General features: G+C 44.3%; 1 protein-coding gene across 4 annotated transcripts in view; it reads right to left on the bottom strand.

The window, feature by feature from the left end:
* Positions 1–22,088, bottom strand: part of RUFY1 (RUN and FYVE domain containing 1) — a 341,668-nt gene that overhangs the window by 119,718 nt on the left and 199,862 nt on the right. For all 4 annotated transcript variants that reach the window (XM_077473522.1, XM_077473519.1, XM_077473520.1 and 1 more), the window contains exons 8-9: positions 17,464–17,529; positions 17,169–17,238 (exon numbers count right to left, since the gene is read on the bottom strand). In XM_077473522.1, coding sequence (XP_077329648.1) covers positions 17,169–17,238; positions 17,464–17,529 — 136 coding nt within the window. The remainder of the gene's footprint in view (positions 1–17,168; positions 17,239–17,463; positions 17,530–22,088) is intronic.

Consider the following 22,088-nt stretch of genomic DNA (forward strand, 5'->3'; position numbering starts at 1 on the left):
GGCAAACAGCCGCCAAGCTGGACAGTGACGTCCTTTGTGTCCAAGAGACACACCTAACGCCGGAGTCAATCAAAAGGTGTTCAAATAATAAATTCTCCCACATATACCACGCCCCTTTAAAATCCAAAAAGAGAGGAGCATTTATCGCCATAAAGGACACAGTGAACTTCCAATTACTACACTCAACTGCAGATCCTGGAGGCAGATATGTACTTTGATTTGCACCCTGAATAAAAGCAAATACACCTTACTGAATGTGTATAGCCCTAACAGCAATCAGATGACCTTCCTTAGACGAACATTAACTAAAGACCAGTCAGGCAGTCAGGCAAGGACACCTGATCGTGTGGAGACTTTAACCTAGTCCATATGGACACCACCTCTGCAGCAAAGAGAAGAGAGTCTCCATTACAGAATTTCCTTCATTCACAGGACCTCTATAAACGTGTGGAGATGCCACCACAGTTCTGAAAGACTATACGTACTTCTCCCCACGTCGCAAGTCCTACTCGAGGATCAATATGTTTTTTACTGATAAGTGGTTATTGCAAAAGGTCAGCGCATTGAAAATCCACACCATGACGTGGTCAGACCATGCTCCGATTTCAATCTTTATCAACGACACAGGCCACCAACAAAATTTGTTTCTCTGGCGAGCCAATAATTATATTATACAACACCCAACCTACTCCCAAGAAATTAAGTCTCACCTGACTGAGTATTTTACTATCAACTGCGGTTCAGTGGCAGACACCGCCGTGGTGTAGAACGCACATAAAGCGGTCATCTGCGGGATCATAATGAAACCAAGCTCCTTATGCAAAAAAGAAAAAAAAAAAAAAAAGGACACAGCGCTTTGATAAATTGACCACACAAATTGCTAACCTAGAGAGCATTCACAAATCCAACCCCAGCTCTACACAATTTGCAAATCTGCTATCCCTAAGACAGGAACTTACTACTCCTACTCCTTCATTCATATGAACGAATTCAGCGTAAAATCAAAGCCAACTCGTACTCCACATCCAATAAAGCAGCGTATAAAAGGACTAACCCACCTGTATCACCCACACACTAACCAAAAATTAACCAACCCACAAGACATAGCTAACACATTTAGTGATTACTATGGTACCCTTTACAATATTGACCAAGACTACACACCAACCCTCCAAAAGGTTGATATCGAAGCATTCTTGCAAAAAATAACCCTCCCTCAGCTAACTGAAGCTCAACTTAAGTCCCTGAATGTACCCTTCACGGACCAGGAAATCTTTAAGACGACCCTGACCTTACCATCAGGAAAAGCCCCAGGCTCAGACAGCCTATATGGGGAGTATTACAGGTAATTTTCTAATATACTGATCCCACATCTCACCCAAATTTATAACAATGCTGCCTCCTCTTCTAAATTTGATACAGAGTCATTAGGGGCTCTTATTATTACACTCCCAAAACCAGGAAAAGCAGCAACATCTCCTCAAAATTTCCGTCCTATATCCCTCTTAAACTTAGACGTGGAAATCTATGCTAAAACCATCGCCAGACACTTGATGGAATGCATGCCTGATCTCATACACCTAGATCAGTCAGGCTTTACCAGGGGGAGACAGGCACCAGATGCCACCAGACGGATGGTGATTATTCAAGTCGGGTCCAGCGGAACACCTTCTCTGCTCCTCTCTTTAGATGCAGAGAAGGCGTTCGACAGGGTCCACTGGTTACATCCACAGAAAGTGTTAACAAAATTTGGATTCAAGGATAACATATATAGGGCCATAATGGCATTGTATTCCACCCCATCTGCGCGGGTGTACTCAGCATACATGCTCTTTCAACCATTTCGCATAACAAATGGCACATGCCAGGGGTGCCCCCTGTCACTGCTCATCTTCAACCTCCTGATGGAACCCTTAGCAGAACACGTGCGCTCAAACCCCCGGATCACTGGCCTGCAGATAGGTAGAACTAACCACAAGATAAGCCTCCTTGTGGATGACGTGATATTAATTCTAACTAACCCAACCTCCTCAATAGCCGAAGCCCAAAAATTACTAGAATGGTTTGTAAAAGTCTCATACTACAAAATTAAAAACCTCTAAATCACAAATCCTAGACCTGAAATTAGACGCCACCACTAAACACTTACTACAACTGCAATATCCCTTCACATGGGCAGACAAAAGTATCCCATACCTCAGCATCCATCTCACTAGATCGGTCAACCACCTTTTTTCAGCCAACTATAAACCACTCCTTGCCCAACTATGCACCGATATCCAAACAATACTCAAACAGGAACTCTCCAGGTCGGGGAGGCTAGCAGCCTTCAAAATGCTACACCTGCCACAAATTCTATATGTTTAGGACTCACCCCGTTCCCATACCCAAATATTTTTTTCAAATCCCTCCAGACCTTACTCAACCAATGCATATGGAAAGGGATTAAACCTAGAATTGCACATGAGAAACGCAAAGCATAAACTTGTGGGAGGCTCAGGGTCCATTGATTTTGAGGATTACTATACAGCGACAATAGTGGATCAACTTTGTGAGTGGTTCCAGCCTCGCCTGACCAAGTTAGAGAGCATAATTGAAAACCCCTCCTTAATACGCCCTAACTTAAATTGGTGGTTAATGAGCACTCCCTTAGGCTCCAATCCACCGGCAGCCCTATCCCCTACTACGATAGAGTCGGTCACTGCTTGGAAAAGGTTAGCTAGAGAAGCTGACAACTATCCTGACATGCCTCCGATACCACTTCCAATCGAATCCCTCCTTCACTTGTCCCCTGATCTAGCTCTACAAACTTGGTCCAATAAGGGTATACACCATATCCAAGACTTATTTCAGAAAAGTAAGGTAAAATCCTCCCCCTCCCCCAAAACGAATTCCACCTCAAACACACATATCTCTTCTCCTACTTCAGAGTGCATCATTGCATTACTAGACTCAAACTACCTTTGTACACGGTACACCCCCAAGTTCGGGATTATCTCACATCCACAATGCCGACAAAAAAAGGGATTTCCCTAACATACAATATGCTTCATCAAAAGCGCACCTTTACCAAATTGTCCCCCCACCTGCACTGGGAAAGGGACCTAGGATGTACTTACACCGAGCACCAATGGCAAAGGACTCTGCAGTCCATCTACACAGCCACCAAATGCTCCGCACTCTGGGAACTCACAAAAAGTACCCCGACATGTTGGAGATGCAAATCGGATAGAGGTGATTTGATCTATATAATGTGGCAATGCCCACATGTTCACACATACTGGCATCACATCTCCTGAATATTGTCTGATATAGATTCTCAACCTGTTACTATGACACCCGAACTGGCACTCCTAAATCTTAACATAGATGCACTGCCACATCACCTTAGGTATGTGACAACACATATTGCTGGCAGCCAGATTGGTTGTTTTCCACAGCCGTGTAATGGACAAAGTACCATCCATTGAACAAACACTTGAGCTAGTGGGCCTCCATAGCAGTTATGAACTAACAATGGCACCCAGCGGTGGTTGCCTTGAAAAAATTAAAAAGGTGGTCACCATGGGAACTATGGTCAGGAGCTACGAAGTTCCTCTCATAAACTGAGAAAGTAGTCAATCCAGTCATGAGTCAGCAAGAAGTTATATCCTATTATACTCCTTTAATGGCTCATAGCTGTAGTCAAAAATAAATGTGTTGCATTTTCTGTTAGTACCTTAATTAACGTTCAGTTCTCTGTATTTGAACATACACGTTGAAGTTTAATCAATGTACATTGTATACAATGTTTGTATTTCATGTTATTCAAAATCAATAAAAAAAACGATTGAAATAAAAAAAAACAAAAAAAACTGTCTCTTTCTCATTCCTGATGAAATAGAACCTGTCTTTCTAATGGAAGCGGTGGCTGCAAAGGTAGATACGCACTACACAACCTACACCCAGGCAATAGGAGAAAATTTATTTTTTGATGAACTGGTGCCATACAGAGGGACAGAAAAACATTATTCTGGTTGAGGGGAAAGGCCATAATCCCCTTTAGAAAGGAAGGAAGCTTTAAGCCTTAATATCACATTGTCCCCGTGTAAGACCAGGAAGTGGCTTTATCCTTTAAGTAACCCTAACTCAGACAATTGCCTCAGCACGGTGATGGAAACAAGGAATGCAACCTTATGTACGAGATTGGAAAGAGGAATGTTTTCAAGAGATCAAAAAGCAGTTTTTGAAGTTCCAAGAGAATCAAAAGCTAGCGGTCTTTCAAACAATACTTCAAGTGTCAAGGTCTGATTCTTGATGATACTCAATGGCAAAAACTGATCCAAGCCACTTGCGGAAAGGTCAGATTCATTCCATGGAGAATTTCCTAAAATGACAGTTTTTTGCCTCACACCAAATAAAAAGTATGCCTTCCATGAGCAATGTTAGACCTTGTGGGAAGGAAGGGTCTTAGCGTCCCCCCCCCCCCATTTTTGTCCCTGGTAGATTTTTTGGGGGGTGATCACAGATTGGTCCCCCTGCTGATGCAGATGGCCAGGTTTTCCACATTTGAGGTTTACGGTTGTGGTGATGACGGACCCAGTTACACATTAAACAACTTTCAGGTACTGACCCACATGGTTTGTTCATGGATATACATGAACCTATGCTGAAATATTTCCATGTCTATACGTATATATTTTTTCTAGGGCTGTGGAAATTAAAGATTAATTCCTTGATTAATCGATTAATTTTTTTGACCGATCAGAATTCTTTTGTTGGCTTTACATGCTGTGTTTTTATCTTATCATCTTATACTTAAGCGGTGAGCACTTGGAGCTTTTCTTTCTACTCATGACCTGGCGTCCTTGCTGAGATCTAAGGAGACGTGAGAGAAGTTTATGGTCCATGTTGACCCTTTTGATAAGCGCTTGCATGACCATCTGTTTGCACAGGGGTCTATGCCATAAGGTGAGTGTGATTAGTTAGACCGGAGGTGGAGGAATTGTCACGCTACTGTGGAAAAAAATGAATTACATCAGTGCTACAGTTTGAATTTAAAATGTATTTGTGTGAACTTTGAAGTTAAGTCATGGATTGTGGAAACGAACTAGTGTCGGGTGACTGTATATTGTGTATACCACATTTACCACTGACTAATGCAGAGTTGCAATGCAAGGAGATCAGCTAAAAGTAGTTGGATCTGTATGCGTGTTATAATTAATCAAAATTAGCTGATCAATTTAAAAAAAATTGATTAATCGAACACGAAAATTGTAATCAGTAACAGCCCTAATTTTTTCCTTTGTATATCTTTTTATTACCTCTAGCTCTACCTGTTAGGTATATACCAAGCTATATGGGTTGTATATATCCCTTGTATTTTGGGACACAGTGTCTTTGGTGCATGGCATCCATGTCCCTTCTTTGTGGACCTCCAGCATAATGTGAGACGTTCAGATCAATATGACTATGTAAGTGGAATGCTACATCAGTGTGATTGATTATTGCATTGTAATTGAGTGTACTTAACTCTGTATGTATTCTAGAGATCCTTCTGGATATGCCAACAACCACCATCCCCCTGAAGTATCAATACTCAATAAGTCAAAACACATTAGGGCTCCTCAGGATTCATGCAATCAGGATCACTTCTTTCACTGTGTAGTTTTATCACCATTCATTGTTCTATGCTATGTGGTTTTATGCTTATACTTTTCCCCAGAGTGTTTGTCTGGAGGCTATTTTAATGTTTACTCTAATACATGTTTGACTTTTATTGACATTTATGTCTAAATACTTTTTTGTGTCACTAAAGTCTCCCCCCTCATCCCCAATTTCCCCTGCCATATAGAACATGGTTTTAGAAAAGGCCCCCAATCACTTGTTGATGGGGTCCGAAAGCACAGGGATTGGTTGGACAACACATTTCCAGATCCAGAGAGGGGGCAGCACACTATTTAACAAAGTCCTTAGCCAATTGGGGGAAGAGCTTGTCAGGGTTTTTCCAGTCTCCATCAAAGACTGCAAATAGCAGGTGCAACAGAGGTTTTAGCAGTCTTGGGGACCCTAAAAGAGTCTGGATTAAAGACAGCCATAGTCGTGGGCACACCCTAATCACCCTGTGCTGTCTCCAGACATTTACCCCTAAATGCTGCATCCAAGAGAGTGTGTGGCCCATGCTGCCTGTGAAGCAGTTTCACAGGCAGCAGATCGTGAGAATTGCCAGAGCTGTTCAGTGTATGAAATTGTCAGATAATGACACTGCATGCAGGCAGAGACACCAGCTGTCAAGTCATTGGTGATTAAGGATGAGCTCAGGCGTGTTTGCATGCTCCAAGTGCAGAGCCCGCCAGGAAGTCAGTGCAGCTCTGCGCTAATCGCAGGCAGTGAATTGCCCCGATGCACGGCTGCAGAGATCGGGCAATGTCTCACTGCCTCTGATTAGTGCAGTGCTGCGCCTACTTTCTGGTGGGTCTGTACATGGAGCATGCGAACACACCTGAGCTCATCCCTAGTGGTCATGTCGGGGGTGGGTGGGAGCAAATGGCCATCAAACACCAGCCAATGGGATGGGATCTGGGCGGGCTGCTGCATTTATGTGGCTCCACCCGCTCTCCGAAGCAGCTCAAACATTGACTGGTGTTCATAGCGCTTGATCCTGCCCACCCCTGACATCGCTGCCGAGTTGTAAGTCATCACAACTCAGACGCAATGGGCAGAACCAAGCGGCAACACCAGTCAATGATTGGGCTGCTTCAGAGTGGGCTCGCTCAGTCCCATCCTATTGGCTGGTGTTTGGTAACTGTTCAGTCCCGCCCACCACCGGCATCACCGCTGGCTTTTAACAGCTGGTCTCTCTCCCTGCATGCAGTGTCTTTATCTGACAGTTTCCTACACTGAACAGCTCTGGAAATTTTCATGATCTCCTGGATCTGAAACTCCCTCTCTCCCCTATCTGTGCCGCCCATCAGTGCCGCCCATCAGAGCCGCCCATCAGAGCCGCCCATCAGAGCCGCCCATCAGAGCCGCCCATCAGTGCCCAATGATGCCCATCAGTGCTGCACGTGAGTGCCCATCAGTGTCAATCATAGCCCATCATAGCCCATCAGTGCAGCCCATCAGTGTCAATCAGCGCCCACCAGTGCAGCCCATCAGCGCCCACCAGTGCAGCCCATCAGCGCCCACCAGTGCAGCCCATCAGCGCCCACCAGTGCAGCCCATCAGCGCCCACCAGTGCAGCCCATCAGCGCCCACCAGTGCAGCCCATCAGCGCCCACCAGTGCAGCCCATCAGCGCCCACCAGCGCCCACCAGTGCAGCCCATCAGCGCCCACCAGTGCTGCATATCAGCGCCCACCAGTGCTGACAATTAGTGCCCATCAGTGCTGCCCAGCAGTACCACCTATCAGTGCTGCCAGTCAGTGCCCATCAGTGCAGCCTATCAATGCTTCTAATCAGTGCCAGTGTCCATCAGTTTTGCCAATCAGTGCTGTGAATCAGTGCCACCTATCAGTGCCCAACAGTGCCAATCAGTGCCACCTATCAGTGCCCAACAGTGCCAATCAGTGCAGCTTATTAATGCAGCCTATTAGTGCCCAGTGCCCATCAGTGCTGCACATCAGTACCACCTATCAGTGCCCATCAGTGCCGCCAGTCGGTGCCCATCAGTGCCGCCAGTCGGTGCCCATCGGTGCTGCCCATCAGTACCACCCATCAGTGCTGCCAGTCAGTGCCCATCAGTGATACATATCAGTGCCGCCCATCAGTGATGCATATCTGTGCCGCCCATCAGTGATGCATATCTGTGCCGCCCATCAGTGATGCATATCTGTGCCGCCCATCAGTGCCGAACAGTGCCAATCCGTGCCACTTATCTGTGCTACCAATTAGTGTCCATCAGTGCAGCCTATTATTGCCCATCAGTGCTGCAAATCAGTACCACCCATCAGTGCTGCCAGTCAGTGCCACCTATCAGTGCCCATCAGTGCCAAATCAGTGCCAACCCGTGCCGCCAACCCGTGCCGCCCACCCGTGCTTGCCTATCAGTGCCGCCCACCCGTGCTTGCCTATCAGTGCTGCCCACCCGTGCTTGCCTATCAGTGCTGCCCACCCGTGCTTGCCTATCAGTGCCCACCCGTGCTTGCCTATCAGTGTCCATCAGTGCTGCCTTAGCAGGGATGGTGGAAATCCCTCTACAGATAATTGCAATACAAATTACCTTCAAGTGCAACAACTTTTTAGTTGGGAGGTTCACACCATTATAGCACTTTGGAATTTTTACTTTTTAGAGTGTTACACTTAATTGTATATGTTTTAGTTACGGTTATAATGTGAATTATTGCACTTGAAGTTAATTTCCCACCACCCCTGCTAAGTCCATGTTTTTATGGGCCTTGCTTTGTGCACTGGTGCACAGCCATATTGGAACAGGAAGGGGCCATCCCCAAACTGTTCCCACAAAGTTGGGAGCATGAAATTGTCCAAAACGTCTTGGTATGCTGACACCTTAAGCATTCCCTTTACTGGAACTAAGGGGCCAAGCCCAACACCCAAAAAACAACCCCACGCCACAATCCCCCCCTCCACCAAATTATTTGGACCAGTGCACAAAGCAAGGCCCATAAAGACATGGATGAGTGAGTTTGGGGTGGAGGAATCCTGATCTCAACCCAATAGAACACCTTTGGGATGAATTTGAGTGGAGACTGCGGGTGAGGCCTTCTTGTCCAACATCAGCGCCTGACCTTACAAATGCCCTTCTGGAAGAATGGTCAAACATTCCCATATACACACTCCTAAACCTTACAGATGGCCTTCCCAGAAGAGTTGAAGCTGTTATAGCTGCAAAGGGTTCAATATTGAACCCTATGGACCAAGACTGAGATGGCATTAAAGTTCATGTGTGTGTAATGGTGGGGTCCCAATACTTTTGACACCTGCTGCCGCCATCTTGGAGCCACACACTTGCAGCCATAGTCAAGCTCAGTGGTGAGTATGGGGACCCCTAACCCCTCCTACCCTGTGTTTTTATAATCAATACTGTGCCATATTGCCAAAAATATATACTTTTTCATCCTAGGTACATTGTTACACACATCCACCCCTGGAGAGCGAGCTGGATTTTGCGAAGCTAGTCGGGTAGTATGCTGCCCATATACTATGACTACTGTTATATTTATGTATCAATATTCCTGGTTTATGCATCTTTTTTTTTAAAAATTGGCTGTTGGCGATATCTATGTTTGTAAACAATTTTACTTGAATAAACCATATACTGTATTTACTATTGTTACGTTTTCTGGCGGAAACAGTATCCACTTAATTTAAAGTCCCAGGGTGAATCCTTCATTTTACTATATGTTACAGGGATGGATGTGTGTTACTGGGGACACCAGACCTTTCCCTTCTTCTATCTATCTATACACATATACACACACACGGATGTGTGCTTGAGCTTTCACACCCTAATGCAATAGGCTGTACACACCTATGAAGACAGCACTGATGGAAGCAGACAGATGATCCTCGAGTTATAAAAGTGGGGTAAACCAAGTTAATAAAAGCCAAGATGGCTGATGCCTGCAACTCCTCAGAGAAAAAGAAACAGTGGCAGAAAGCCCAGAGTGTCTTAAAGCCTCATGAAGATTGGTTAAGGATTCTGCAGCGGAAGGTGTGGGAGCATGTTTAAATCTGCAGTTAGAGTCATCAATCAATGTTGCAATTTGACAGGAATATAATATCCTACACAACTGGGATGGAATCCTCCCAAGAAAGTCGACAGGGGTCATGCCCGATGGAGCTAGGGAAGGCACAGAGGATTGCTTAGGCTGAAGCAAAGGCCAAAATGCCACATGGTCAATATTGGGCCCATCTGGGGGTGGAATTTCCAGCAGAACCGGAACGGTTAGTGGAATGTAAGCTGGAGGAACCAAGGGCAGTGGGACTGTTCCACATGTGTTTAGGATTTAACACTTAGTACCCCAAGTCAGGCAACCTAACTGAAATGAAAAGGCTAGACTTTCAAAACGTATGAACTAATTGTTGGTAGGAGGAGAGGTTTAGGTGGTCAGAGATAACCAGGTAACTGTAGGCAGGCAGGTGAGACAAACAGATTGAGCCATGTATCTATTGTTGTCAAGAACAGCAGTGAGAAGGTGCCCAAGGCTGAATGGTACGTAAAAGTGCAGAGCACATTTGCAACACCCTACTGAGCGGATAACATCAGCTCTCAGATCTTTGTCCTTTCTGCATTAAAACAGGAATTTTAAATGGTACCCAGTAGCCCTGGAAATTAAGTAGCTCTTGATGCTCAGCACACACAACCTATTTACAAAGTGATTCCTCACAGACAGGGTCACACCTGGGGTTGTGCTCATGGCTCTGGTGCTCCATGGCTAACACAGTACACTTGGTTCTGAAAAGTGCCACAATGAAGAGCCTGCTGCCAGAGGGGGTCACATTCCAGGCTAACCACTCAATTGTCTAGTCCAACAACAGCCTCCAAAGCTAGTGCTGGAGAAACACTGATCTGAATGGCTGCAAATAGAGACCAGCTCAAACAGCCTATAGATGAATACTGGTTGAGGATAAAAGTAATCTTTACAGAAGTAAAAAAAAAAAAGAAGAAAACAGGATTTTTAAAACAACTTACCTAGAAAATCCCTTTCTTTGATGTACATCAGGGGACACAGTGCAATAGTACTTACTATATGGGTTATAGGGCCACCGATAGGGCGTGCTAGTGTCCATCACCTAAGCCAAGAAATACAAGTGTATACCAAGAAGGGAGGGACCTCTGTGCCCCCATCAAAGAAAAGGATTTTACAGGTAAGCTGTTTTTTTTTTTTTACAAATAACGTGGTGTTTTATTTGTAAAATAGGTCAAAGAAGGTGTACAGCGAATACATTTCAGTGACATACAATATCTCAAGAATGGTACATGGTATATGGCTTGTGCAGCAGGTACATCCTGCTGTCAAAGCTTTCAATAAGTAGGAGATAAAGATCAGCAAGACAACACTAGGCATGTAAAATATGCATATACAAGCATCTTAGCATTCCATCACACATTTAAACACTTCAGCCCGGACCATTTTGCTGGCCAAAGACCAGACCACTTTTTGTGATTCGCCACTGTGTCGCTTTAACTGACAATTGCGTGGTCATGCGACGTGGCTCCCAAACAAAATTGATGTCCTTTTTCCCCACAAATAGAGCTTTCTTGTGGTGGTATTTGATCACCCCTGCGGTTTTTATTTTTTGCGCTATAAACAAAAATAGAGCAACAATTTTGAAAAAAATGCTTTTTTTTTTTAAAACTTTGTTATAATAACTATCCCCCAAAAATATATTTAAAAAAAACTTTTTTTTTTCCTCAGTTCAGGCCGATATGTATTCTTACATATTTTTGGTAAAAAAAATAAAATAAATCGCAATAAACGATTATTGATTGGTTTGCGCAAAAGTTATAGCGTTTACAAAATAGGGGATAGTTTTATGGAATTTTTATAATGGTAATGGCGACGATCAGCGATTTTTATTGTGACTGCGACATTATGGCGGACACATCGGACATTTTTGACACATTTTTGGGACCATTGTCATTTATACAGCAATCACTGCTATAAAAATGCAGTGATTCCTGTGTAAATGACACTGGCAGTGAAGGGGTTAACCAGTGGGTGGCAGTGTAGGGGTTAAGTGTTCCTAGGGGCGTGTTACTAACTGTTGGGGGCTGGGCTTTCTTTTGGTGAACACTGATCTCTGCTCCAATCACATGGAGCAGAGATCAGCATCACTTGTTGCTAGGCAGAACAGGGAGGTGCTGTGTACAATGGCATCTCCCAGTTCAGCCACCCCGTGAGACAGTCGCGGGTATGCCCGCAGCGATCGAGTCGGTGGGACCCGTGACCGGACTCACGGGGTACCGACCAGCATGCGAGCGCGTCGCCGGCGGTGGCAGGGCAGGGCAGCATAAAAGATTGAACATACCTGTATGCCAATATAACTGCACGTGCCATTCTGCAAATGTACATTGGTGTGCGCTGGTCGGGAACTGGTTAAGCATGCATTGGCAAAGTGCAGCAAAACAATTCTTTTAAATGGGAGTGCATTGTTGACTGCAGCTATCCATTCCCGAAGTGTAGGAGACAGAGCTTATAACCACTTTCTCGCCACCAGCAGTCTGGCCACAAAGAGATTCTTAAAAAAATATCTTATGGTATTTGTCCGAGTCCGGATCCGGGAAAATTCCCAATAGGCATTGCTTAGGGCACAATGTCAAAAGTGATCCCATTTCATCGTGGATAAATTGAACGATGTGGGTCCAGTAACGCTGGATCTCTGGACATGACCACGAGATATGAAAAAAAGTGCTTTGGGGGTTATTGCATCTGGGACAGAGGGGATTATAGTTGGGTTTGTATTTGGCTATTCGTTTGGTGTTAGGTGAGTTCTGTGTAGTTTGAAAAAAGGTGTAGTGCCTTATAGTCTTAATGCAGGTGAAAGGTAATTGGTATCCTCATCCTCATTACTTAATACAGAAAACAGAAAGGGGCAGGGTTAACATGTGCTACTCCATCCATAAATAACCATGTACCACCCAGTGGAATCGAGGACTGTCTTGATACCCAGAAATGTAGACAAACAATATACAGAAAGACAGGTCTTTGCACCCACTTCTGGGCATAGACTCCCACTGGAATCTATGCCGTTTCCTGTCTGCTGGGACACACACAGGTCCCAGAGACAGCGCGGACCATTCCTAGTGCGCTGTGCAACTCACGCATGCACAGTAGGGAACCGGGAAGTGAACCTGCAGCGCTTCACTTCCTGATTCCCTCACCTAGAATGGCGGCGGCAGCAGCCGAGAGATCGATCGGTCTTGGCTGCCGACATCGCTGGACCCTGGGACAGGTGAGTGTCGATTTATTAAAAGTCAGCAGTGGTAGTATTTATAGCTGCTGGCTTTTGATTTTTTTTTTGTAGGTGGAATCCCTCTTTAAATAGACTGATCACTCTTACTACATCAAGGGAATGTAGTGCCTTCTCTTCCCTGGATAGAAGCTCTGGGAAGAAAGAAGGAAGAACAATATATTGGTTTAATGAAAACCTGTCACCGCCTTTGGCAGGAAATCAGGATGAGGACGTAAAACCACTTTTATCCTTATGCACGATCAAATATGGCTCTTTACAAGAAAGAGCCTCTAGTTCGGATACTCTTCTAGCAGAAGAAATGACAACCATAAAGATTAACTTTCTAGTCAAAAGAACTAAGGGAATTTCCCGTAAAGGTTCAAACCTCTGAGTCTGTAAAGCCGATAAGCCCAAATTTAAATCCCAAGGATTTAGAGGTGCCTTGATAGGGGATTAATCCTTGTTACCCCCTAAAGAAAGCTATGCACCAGAGAGTGGGAAGCAAGAGGCCGTTGAAAAAATACTGACAAGGCCGAGATCCGGCCCTTGATTGTACTTAAGGCCAGCTTCATTTCTAATCCCATTTGTAGGAAATCAAGAATCCTACCTATGACATATTTCCTGGGGTGCCAACCCCTGGATCCACACCAAGAAACATATGTCTTCCAGACTCTATAGTAAATGATTCTGGAGGCCAGCTTCCTGGCATTAATCAAGGTAGACATTACCGAAGGAGACAGCCCACGATTCTTCAGAATGTGGGTCTCAATAGCTAAACCATTAAATTTAGCGCTGTAAGGTAGGAGGGAATACCAGACCTTGTGCGAGAATGTCTGGCCATAATGACAGAGTCCAAGGGACTCCTACCGCCATCTTTATGATCTCGGCAAACCAAGATCTTCTGGGCCACGCTGGGGCCACCAGAATGACCTCCTTTAGTTCCTGCTTGATCCCGCAAAGAAGACACGGATGTAGCAGAACTGGAGGAAACGCATAGATCAGTAAAAACTGATCCCATGGGAAGACTAATGCATCTGTTCTGCAAGCTAGTAGATCCCTCGTTCTTGACACAATGTTGTCGACTCCGTTGTTGAATCTGAACGAGAACAGGTCCATGTCCGGAATACCCCATTTCTGACATATTGCTAGAAGATGTCGGGGTGAAGAGACCATTGCCCCGGGAATAATTTTTGGTGACTCAAGTAGTCTGCCTGCCAATTCTCTATCCCTGGAATGAATATTGCCGACAGGCAAGGAATGTTGTGTTCTGCACAAGTTAGAACATGATTCACCTCTTTTTGGGTTGCACGACTTCTCATGCCCCCCTGGTGACTGATGTAAGCCTCAGCCGTGGCATTGTCAGACTGAATCCTGACAGGACAATCCCGTAGTCTGACCGTCCAAGACTCTAGGGCCAGACATACTGCCCGAATCTCCAAAATGTTGATAGGCAAGGTCCTCTCTAACTTGGACCATCTCCCCTGGACAGAATCTTCTCCTAGGACTGCTCCCCAGCCTAGAAAGCTGGAGTCTGTTGTCACTATTTTCACTCAAAGGTAAATGTTTTTCTTCAATGAGGGACACAGGAATTCAGAGACCATTGGGTTATACTGCCAACCTACTGGAAGATTTAGACATTGGGAAGCAAAAAAGTGATGGCCATCCCAGTATAACCCCTCCTACTGCCAGAATGCTTCTGTTTTCATCTCGTCCCAGGAATAAAATCTGACATTTTTGCTTTTCTTACATCAGGGGACACTGACTACATAGTACTTACTATGTAGGTTATAGGGCCATCGATAGGTGATGGACACTGGCACATCCTAAGGCAAGAAGTGTACTCCCTGTATAACTCCTCCCACTACTGGGAGGAGTCAGTTTTTTTCACCAGTGTCTAAGGTGTTGGTCACGAGTAAAGATGTGCTGTGCTGGGCTCCACTGGAAGCAATCCTTGCTGGGGCTAGCCATGCTGACCGGATTCATAGGCTAAAGGAATGGTACCCGGGCCTCGTGTTGGAAGAAACAAGGTTTTTGCTTGTGAATGCTTCTCTTTTTAGAGAGCTGGACGCTTGGATCCAGTACTTTTTGGTAGTGAGACCATAAAGTTTTTACTGGCAGGGTGCTGTTGCAAGTCCAGGATTGTGGGTAACCTCTAGGTTCCCCTGTTCCTGAAGGTTTCGGATCCCACCGTGAAGGGTAAAGATTGGGTTTCTCTGGTAACCCTGCAGCGAGGAGAGGTAAGTGAAAAAATATATTCAAAGAAATTGAGAGTGACGATTTTATAACAAAAGTCAACTTCACACTCTCAATCACATAAAGGATTTTTTTATAAAGTAAATGATGTAAAGACTTGAGTAGTAATAAATTAACATCCTGCACTCACACCTCAGATCAGCCCAAATTCATGCACCTTCAAACCTCAGATCACTGCCCCCCCCCCCCACAAATCTGCCCCACCACTGTAACCCCCTGAACATCTGCCCCACCACTGTAACCCCCTGCACATCTGCCCCACCACTGTAACCCCCTGCACATCTGCCCCACCACTGTAACCCCCTGCACATCTGCCCCACCACTGTAACCCCCTGCACATCTGCCCCACCACTGTAACCCCCTGCACATCTGTACCTCACCCCCCCCCCCCCCACTGAACCACCCTGCTCTTCTATCCCACCACTGTAACCCCTGCACATCTGCTTCACTGCCGTATGCCTATGCTCTTCTGTCTACCCACTGAACCATTTTCTCATCTGTACTAACACTGAACTTACCTGCTCATCTGCCCCACCACTGTGACCTCCTTTCTCATCTGCCCTACCACTGTACCTATTGCACATCTGTCCCACATCTGTTCCCCCTGCTAATCTGCCCCACCATTGTACCTCCTTTCTCCTCTGCCCAACCACTGTACCCCCCCCCCCCCGTACATCTGCCCCACCTCTGTACCCCCTGCTCTTCTGCACAACCACTGTATTCCCAATGCTCATCTGTCCCACCAATGCACCTCTTTTCACATCTGTACCACTGCTGAACTCCCTTCTCATCTGCCCCAACACTCAACTCCCTCTGCTCATCTTTCCCACCACTGTAACCCCCTGCTTTTCTGTCCCACTGCTGAATCCTCTTCTCATCCCTCTCATTACTGTGCCTCCTGCACATTTGACCCACCACTGTACCCCTTGTAGCCCCACTGCTCATCTGCCCCACCACTGTACCTCTCCCTGCACATCTGCTCCACCACTGTATCCCCATGCTCTTCTGTCTCACTACTGAATCAACTTCACATCTGTTCTAACACTGAACCCATCTGCCCCACCACTGTAACCCCCTTTCTCATCTGCCCCACCAATTTATCTCCCTGCAAATCTCTCACCTCTGTATCTCATGCTCTTCTGTCCTACCTCTGTTCCCCCTGCTCATCTGTCCCACCAATACACCATCTTTCACATCTGCCCCATTGCTCTACCCACCCTGCTTTTCTGTTCCACCACTAAACCCCCTTCTCATCTGCCCAAACACTTAACCCCCCTGCTCATCTGTCCCACCACTGTAACACGCCTCCTCATCTGGCCCGACACTGAACCCCCCTGCTCATCTGCCTCATTACTGTACCCCCCTGCTCTTCTGTCCCACTGCTGAAGCCCTTCTCATCTGCTCCATCACTGTACACCCCTGCACATCTGCCCTACCACTGTACCCGCCTGTTCATCTGTCCCACCTCTGAACGCCTAATGTCAATTCTCCCCACCTGCTCATGTGCTCCACCACTGTACCTTATTCTTATCTATGATATGCAGACTGGTGAAAGGAAGCAGAGATGAGACACATCTACCTGTCCTGGCACACTCATCCTGCTGATGCACCTCTCACATCCAGCCCACGTGCTTGTATGGGATGTATGTGGCAACCAAGTGAATCATCTTCCTCCAGATGGTGGACGGGGCTAGAAGGATTGGCTTTAGCAGTGATCAATGACATTCCTCCTCCACCTGGAAAAGATAATCTTTCCCATCACAAAAGATTATCGCAGCTACAGCAAAGTTAGAGAAGCAAATAATGTTTCCCATCTTTTACAATGTGTAGGGGCACAGTGCCTTCACCCCAGTGCAGGTGAGGTTTGGGGAATTCTGAAATTGCAATGCATTAGTGTCTGACACTTCCCTGTGCTGCTCTGCTAATGGGGAGGGAGTCGAGTTCCGGAGGTTGCCAACCCCTACTATAGGCTAAAAAATAATTCCTCTGTATAATTAACTTTAGAAAAAATGTACAAACCTCCTCAGTTATCTTGGCATTTGTCTTCTCCAGGATTTCAATCTTTGACTGAAGGTCTGCAACTGTACAGCTGAAATATAAAAGATTACAGGTCAGCAGCCACAAAATGTCCTATTTAGTCAGTCATTTAGTCTCTGTAGTACTGCTCGTAATGAATATGTTAGAGATCATACCAGTTTCATTACAGAAATGGGAGGTAACTGCTAAGTGTGTGTTTATCTGTACTGATTTGTAATATATGAATATTACATCATTATGTTTATTCAAATACATAGCGAAAAAAACAAATACATACCTTAAGTGTCGGTTTAGCTCTTCCACATAGTGTTTTTGATCCAAAACATTTGCAATTTCATCTGCTCTGTATAGAAAGAAAAAAACAATTATTATAATGCACTAATAATGCATTTAGATGGTCTTAAAGTTCCTTATGGCGCGTACACATGACCAGACTTTCCGGCAGACTAGGTCCGACGGTCTTCCCAATGGACTTTCCGAATGAACGGACTTAGCCACAATCACACCAAAGTCAGACGGATTGGAAAGTGATGGCGTACGACTGGACTAGAATAAGGAAGTTCATAGCCAGTAGCCAATAGCTGCCCTAGCGTTGGTTTTCATCCTTCGGACTAGCATACAGACTAGCGGATTTTTCCATGGGAACTGGGTCCGGCAGCGTTGCGGTGGAAAAATTGGAACATGTTCTATTTCTAAAGTCCGTCAGATTTTTGGACAGCAAAGTTCCGATGGAGCCCACACACGATCAAATTGTAGGATGGATTCCTTCCTTTGGACCTTTGCTGTTGAAAAGTCCAGTCGTGTGTACATGGCATAAGATCAAGCCACACCAAGCTTCAACAGAATTCTGCTGAAGAGGTCAGGTAACTAAAATTGATGCATGATTTATTTTTTCCAGGACAAAGCAAACTCAAGGCTGAAGTGACTAAAACCCTTGACTTATCGACTGTGGCTACTGAAGAACGTATTTGAAAAAAAAATGTTTTGTGACCAGTTTTCAACACTAACTTGTTTAAATCACATCGTCAATAAGGACTTGGAAATGTAAAATGTTTTGAGGGTTTATCAAATAAGACTGCAAAAGCACAGGTACACTTTAAAATGAAATTAGTGGCACACTGTATACATTTGTATGAATTTTGAATTCCAACAGTACTTTTGCGTGATGTGATCCAAATGTTCATAACATATGCAGATATGTGGAATGACATTGCCCCCTTCCGAAAAGCAAGTTTTACATTTCTACTATGGGCCTTTTGATTTGGCAATACTTAAAGGAGGCGTACACCTTTCCTAACAAAATCTGGCGGGCTTTGCGGCTGTCGGCTTTTAGTTTTCAATGAACTACCATGGTGCTGTGATGCGCCGTGGTAGCTCATTCTCTCTTCCTTTCAGATTGTATCTGCTTGCCCGTATGGGATTTACAAGCACACAGATACACTGGCAGATCTGCTGGAGACCTGCATGACACCAGTGATCTGCTGACTGCTGGTTTAATACTTTACAAGCTCAAAGAAAAGAAATGCACATTTTTTTTTACCTGCAAAAAAAATGCATTTATTTTTTTCTAAAATGTGAACTTATCCTTTAAGATAAAGGAATAAAGGGAATGTTGATTTGTAAATTCCTTATCTTGGAGTACAGTACAGGACAAATGGCTGTTGTCAAAGACCATGGGCTATAAGCAGGCTACTGTCAGGTTACATAGTAGGTCAGGTTGAAAAAAAAAGACACAATTCCATCAAGTCCAACCTAGGTGTGTGATTATATGTCAGTATCAAATTGTATACCACCTGTATGCAGCGGTCGTTCAGGTGTTTAACAGTTTTTTGAAACTATCAATGTTCCCTGCTGAGACCATCGCCTGTGGAAAGGAATTCCACATCCTTGCCGCTCTTACAGTAAAGAACCCTCTACATAGTTTAAGGTTAAACTTCTTTTCCTCTAATTTTATCGAGTGGCCACGTCTTGTTAAACTCCCTTCCACAAAAAAGTTTTATCCCTATTGTGGGGTCACCAGTATGGCATTTATAAATTTAAATCATATTCCCTCTCAAGCGTCTCTTCTCCGGAGAGAATAAGTTTAGTGCAAACAACCTTCCCTCATAACTAATATCCTCCAAACCCTTTATTAGCTTAGTTGCCCTTCTTTGTACTCGCTCCATTTCCAGTACATCCTTCCTGAGAACTGGTGCCCAGAACTGGACAGCATACTCTAGGTGCGGCCGGACCAGAGTCTTGTAGAGCAGGAGAATTATTTTATCTCTGGAGTTGATCCCCTTTCTTTTTTTTTTACTTTTTTTGATCCCCTTTTTAATGCATGCCAATATTCGGTTTGCTTTGCTAGCAGCAGCTTGGCATTGCATGCCATTGTTGAGCCTATCATCTACTAGGACCCCCAGGTGCTTTTCCATCCTAGATTCCCCCAGAGGTTCATCCCCCCAGTGTATAGATTGCATTCATATTTTTGCCACCCAAATGCATTATTTTACATTTTTCTACATTAAACCTCATTTGCTATGTAGTTGCCCACCCCATTAATTTTAAATCTTTTTGCAAGGTTTCCACATTCTGCGGAGAAGATAATGCACTGCATAGCTTAGTATCGTTTGCAAATACAGGTGATTGGACACTGGCAAAAAACTTGCTATGGCAGCCCCTAGTGCATGCTGATATAACCACACCCACTCTGTAGGTCTGCAGGGTTTGGCAAGCAATAAGAAATGACCATAGGAAACAGAAGTATAGGAAGTATCTTGTGTCCTGTACTGTTCTCCAAGATAAGAACTTTACAAGTCACAATTCCCTTAATTTTAATTGTACAGTAGAGGACACAGGGCTGCAGTCCTAGATCATGGGACACAATAAACTAAGTGGTGGCCAGCATTACAAACATAACTGCCAAGGGGTCCACAAAAACAAGGGGAAGAACCTGAAAAAAAAAAAAAAAAAAAAAAAAAGGAGGAGGGAGGCATGCGATGCGGGAAAACGCAGCGGATTCGCGGCGTTCCCGTATCGCTTCAGTGTGAACCCAGCCTTAAAGTAAACCTCTGTCACTGACTCATTTGTTAATAACTGATGCAAGCTTCATGGTTTCCTACAGTTAGTCATTAGTATCCAGTGCTTCGAGAGGATCCATACATGGACATGCTGAGTTTTTAATGCCGTTTTTCAAGTATCTTTGTATTTAAAGTATTTTCACAATAAAGTTCATAAAAGATTCTGCATAAGGTCAATGCACTCTCCGTTTTCTTTTTGAGTGTGGCTTGAAGATTTTCCCAGACTGGGGAAATCCGCAAGGCTGAGAACACCACTATCTAATTGCAGCCCTATTGGAACTTTGGACAATTCGCTGCCATTAGTAGTGCATCCTTCAGCACGATTCCTGCCTAAGAGCAATTTTTAGACATATTGTCTAGCAGTCTATAAACAAAAAGATGTAACAAAAAGTAAATGCTTTATTTTACTATAGCTTACAACAATATATTTTATAATATGTTCCACTTAAAATGACACTAAAATTATGATTCTTGGTCAAAGTTTTTTTACAGATGAATTTATTTTTTTCAGTTTTTTTTTTTTTTTTTATTGTAACAAAAAAATGAATGAACAAAATGAATGAAAACTATTTTTATTAAAAATATTAATGGATATAAAATATTTTTTTAAATCTGTAGAAAAATAATAAGGGAAAAGGGTAAAGATGTGTTAATAAGGGCTGATTGAACTTAAATAAGGGTTACTAAAAAAATAACTAGAAACATCACAACGGCAGGTGCAGCAAATACGCCACAAGTTCTGGCCGTCATTTTGACAGCTGGAAAAATAGGATTTTTAAAACAGCTTACCTGTAAAATCCTTTTCTTGGAGTGCATCATAGGACAGAGTCTCAAGTAATTACTTTGTGGGTTGACTCCTCTATATAACCCCTCCTCCTTCCAGGAGCTCTGTGTCATATGATGTACTCCAAGAAAAGGATTTTACAGGTAAGCCGTTTTAAAAATCCTATTTTCTTTATCGTACATCATAGGACACAAAGTCTCAAGTAATTACTTGGTGGGATGTCCCATAGCAATGCTACCTGAGGGGAGGGAGACACAACCCGTAGGGTAACCCCCAGACCTGAGGACTTATACTGCTGCCTGCAGCACACTGCGCCCGAAGGCGATATCCTCATTCCATCTTACATGCACTTGATAAAATTTTGCAAATGTATGTACTGAAGGCCAAGTCACGGCCTTGCAGATTTGAGACCTGGAGGACTGGTGACCCACTGCCCAAGAAGCACCAACCGTTCTGGTAGAGTGCACCTTAACTTGAACAGGGGGAATCTTTCCCTTTAAATCATAAATTTTAATTATAACTTGCCAAATGCACTTGGCGACAGTGGATTTTGACGCTGCCTGTCCCTTCTTATGAATCGGAGCAGTTTTCTTAAATACATTTTCACTGCTCTCACTACATCAAGACAATGTAGTGACCTTTCTTCTCTGGAACAAGGTCTTGGGGAAAAAAAAACCCTGGCAGGACAATATCTTCATTCAGATGAAAGCCTGAAACCACTCTTGGCAAAAAACCTGGACGAGGGCGTAACACCACTCTGTCCTCATGAATAAGCAAATAGGACTCCTTACAAGAAAGAGCAGCAAATTCGGAAATCCTCCTTGCTGAGGATATAGCAAACAAAAATATCAGCTTCCTAGTCAGAAGGACTAAGGGAACATGCTGCAACAGTTCGAATGGCTGTTTTTGTAACACTGACAAAACTAAAAATTTCAGTCCCAAGGGCTTAAGAGTGATTTAACTGGCGGATTAATCCGCAGCACTCCTTGCATGAAACCCTGGACTAAAGAATGCATTGCAAGCAGTCTTTTGCCACATACACACGTAGCAAACTTTCCG

Source organism: Lithobates pipiens, unplaced genomic scaffold, assembly GCF_037356315.1.
Source record: "Lithobates pipiens isolate NorthernLeopardFrog02 unplaced genomic scaffold, aLitPip1_a1.2 Scaffold_8, whole genome shotgun sequence".
Classification (NCBI taxonomy): domain Eukaryota; kingdom Metazoa; phylum Chordata; class Amphibia; order Anura; family Ranidae; genus Lithobates; species Lithobates pipiens.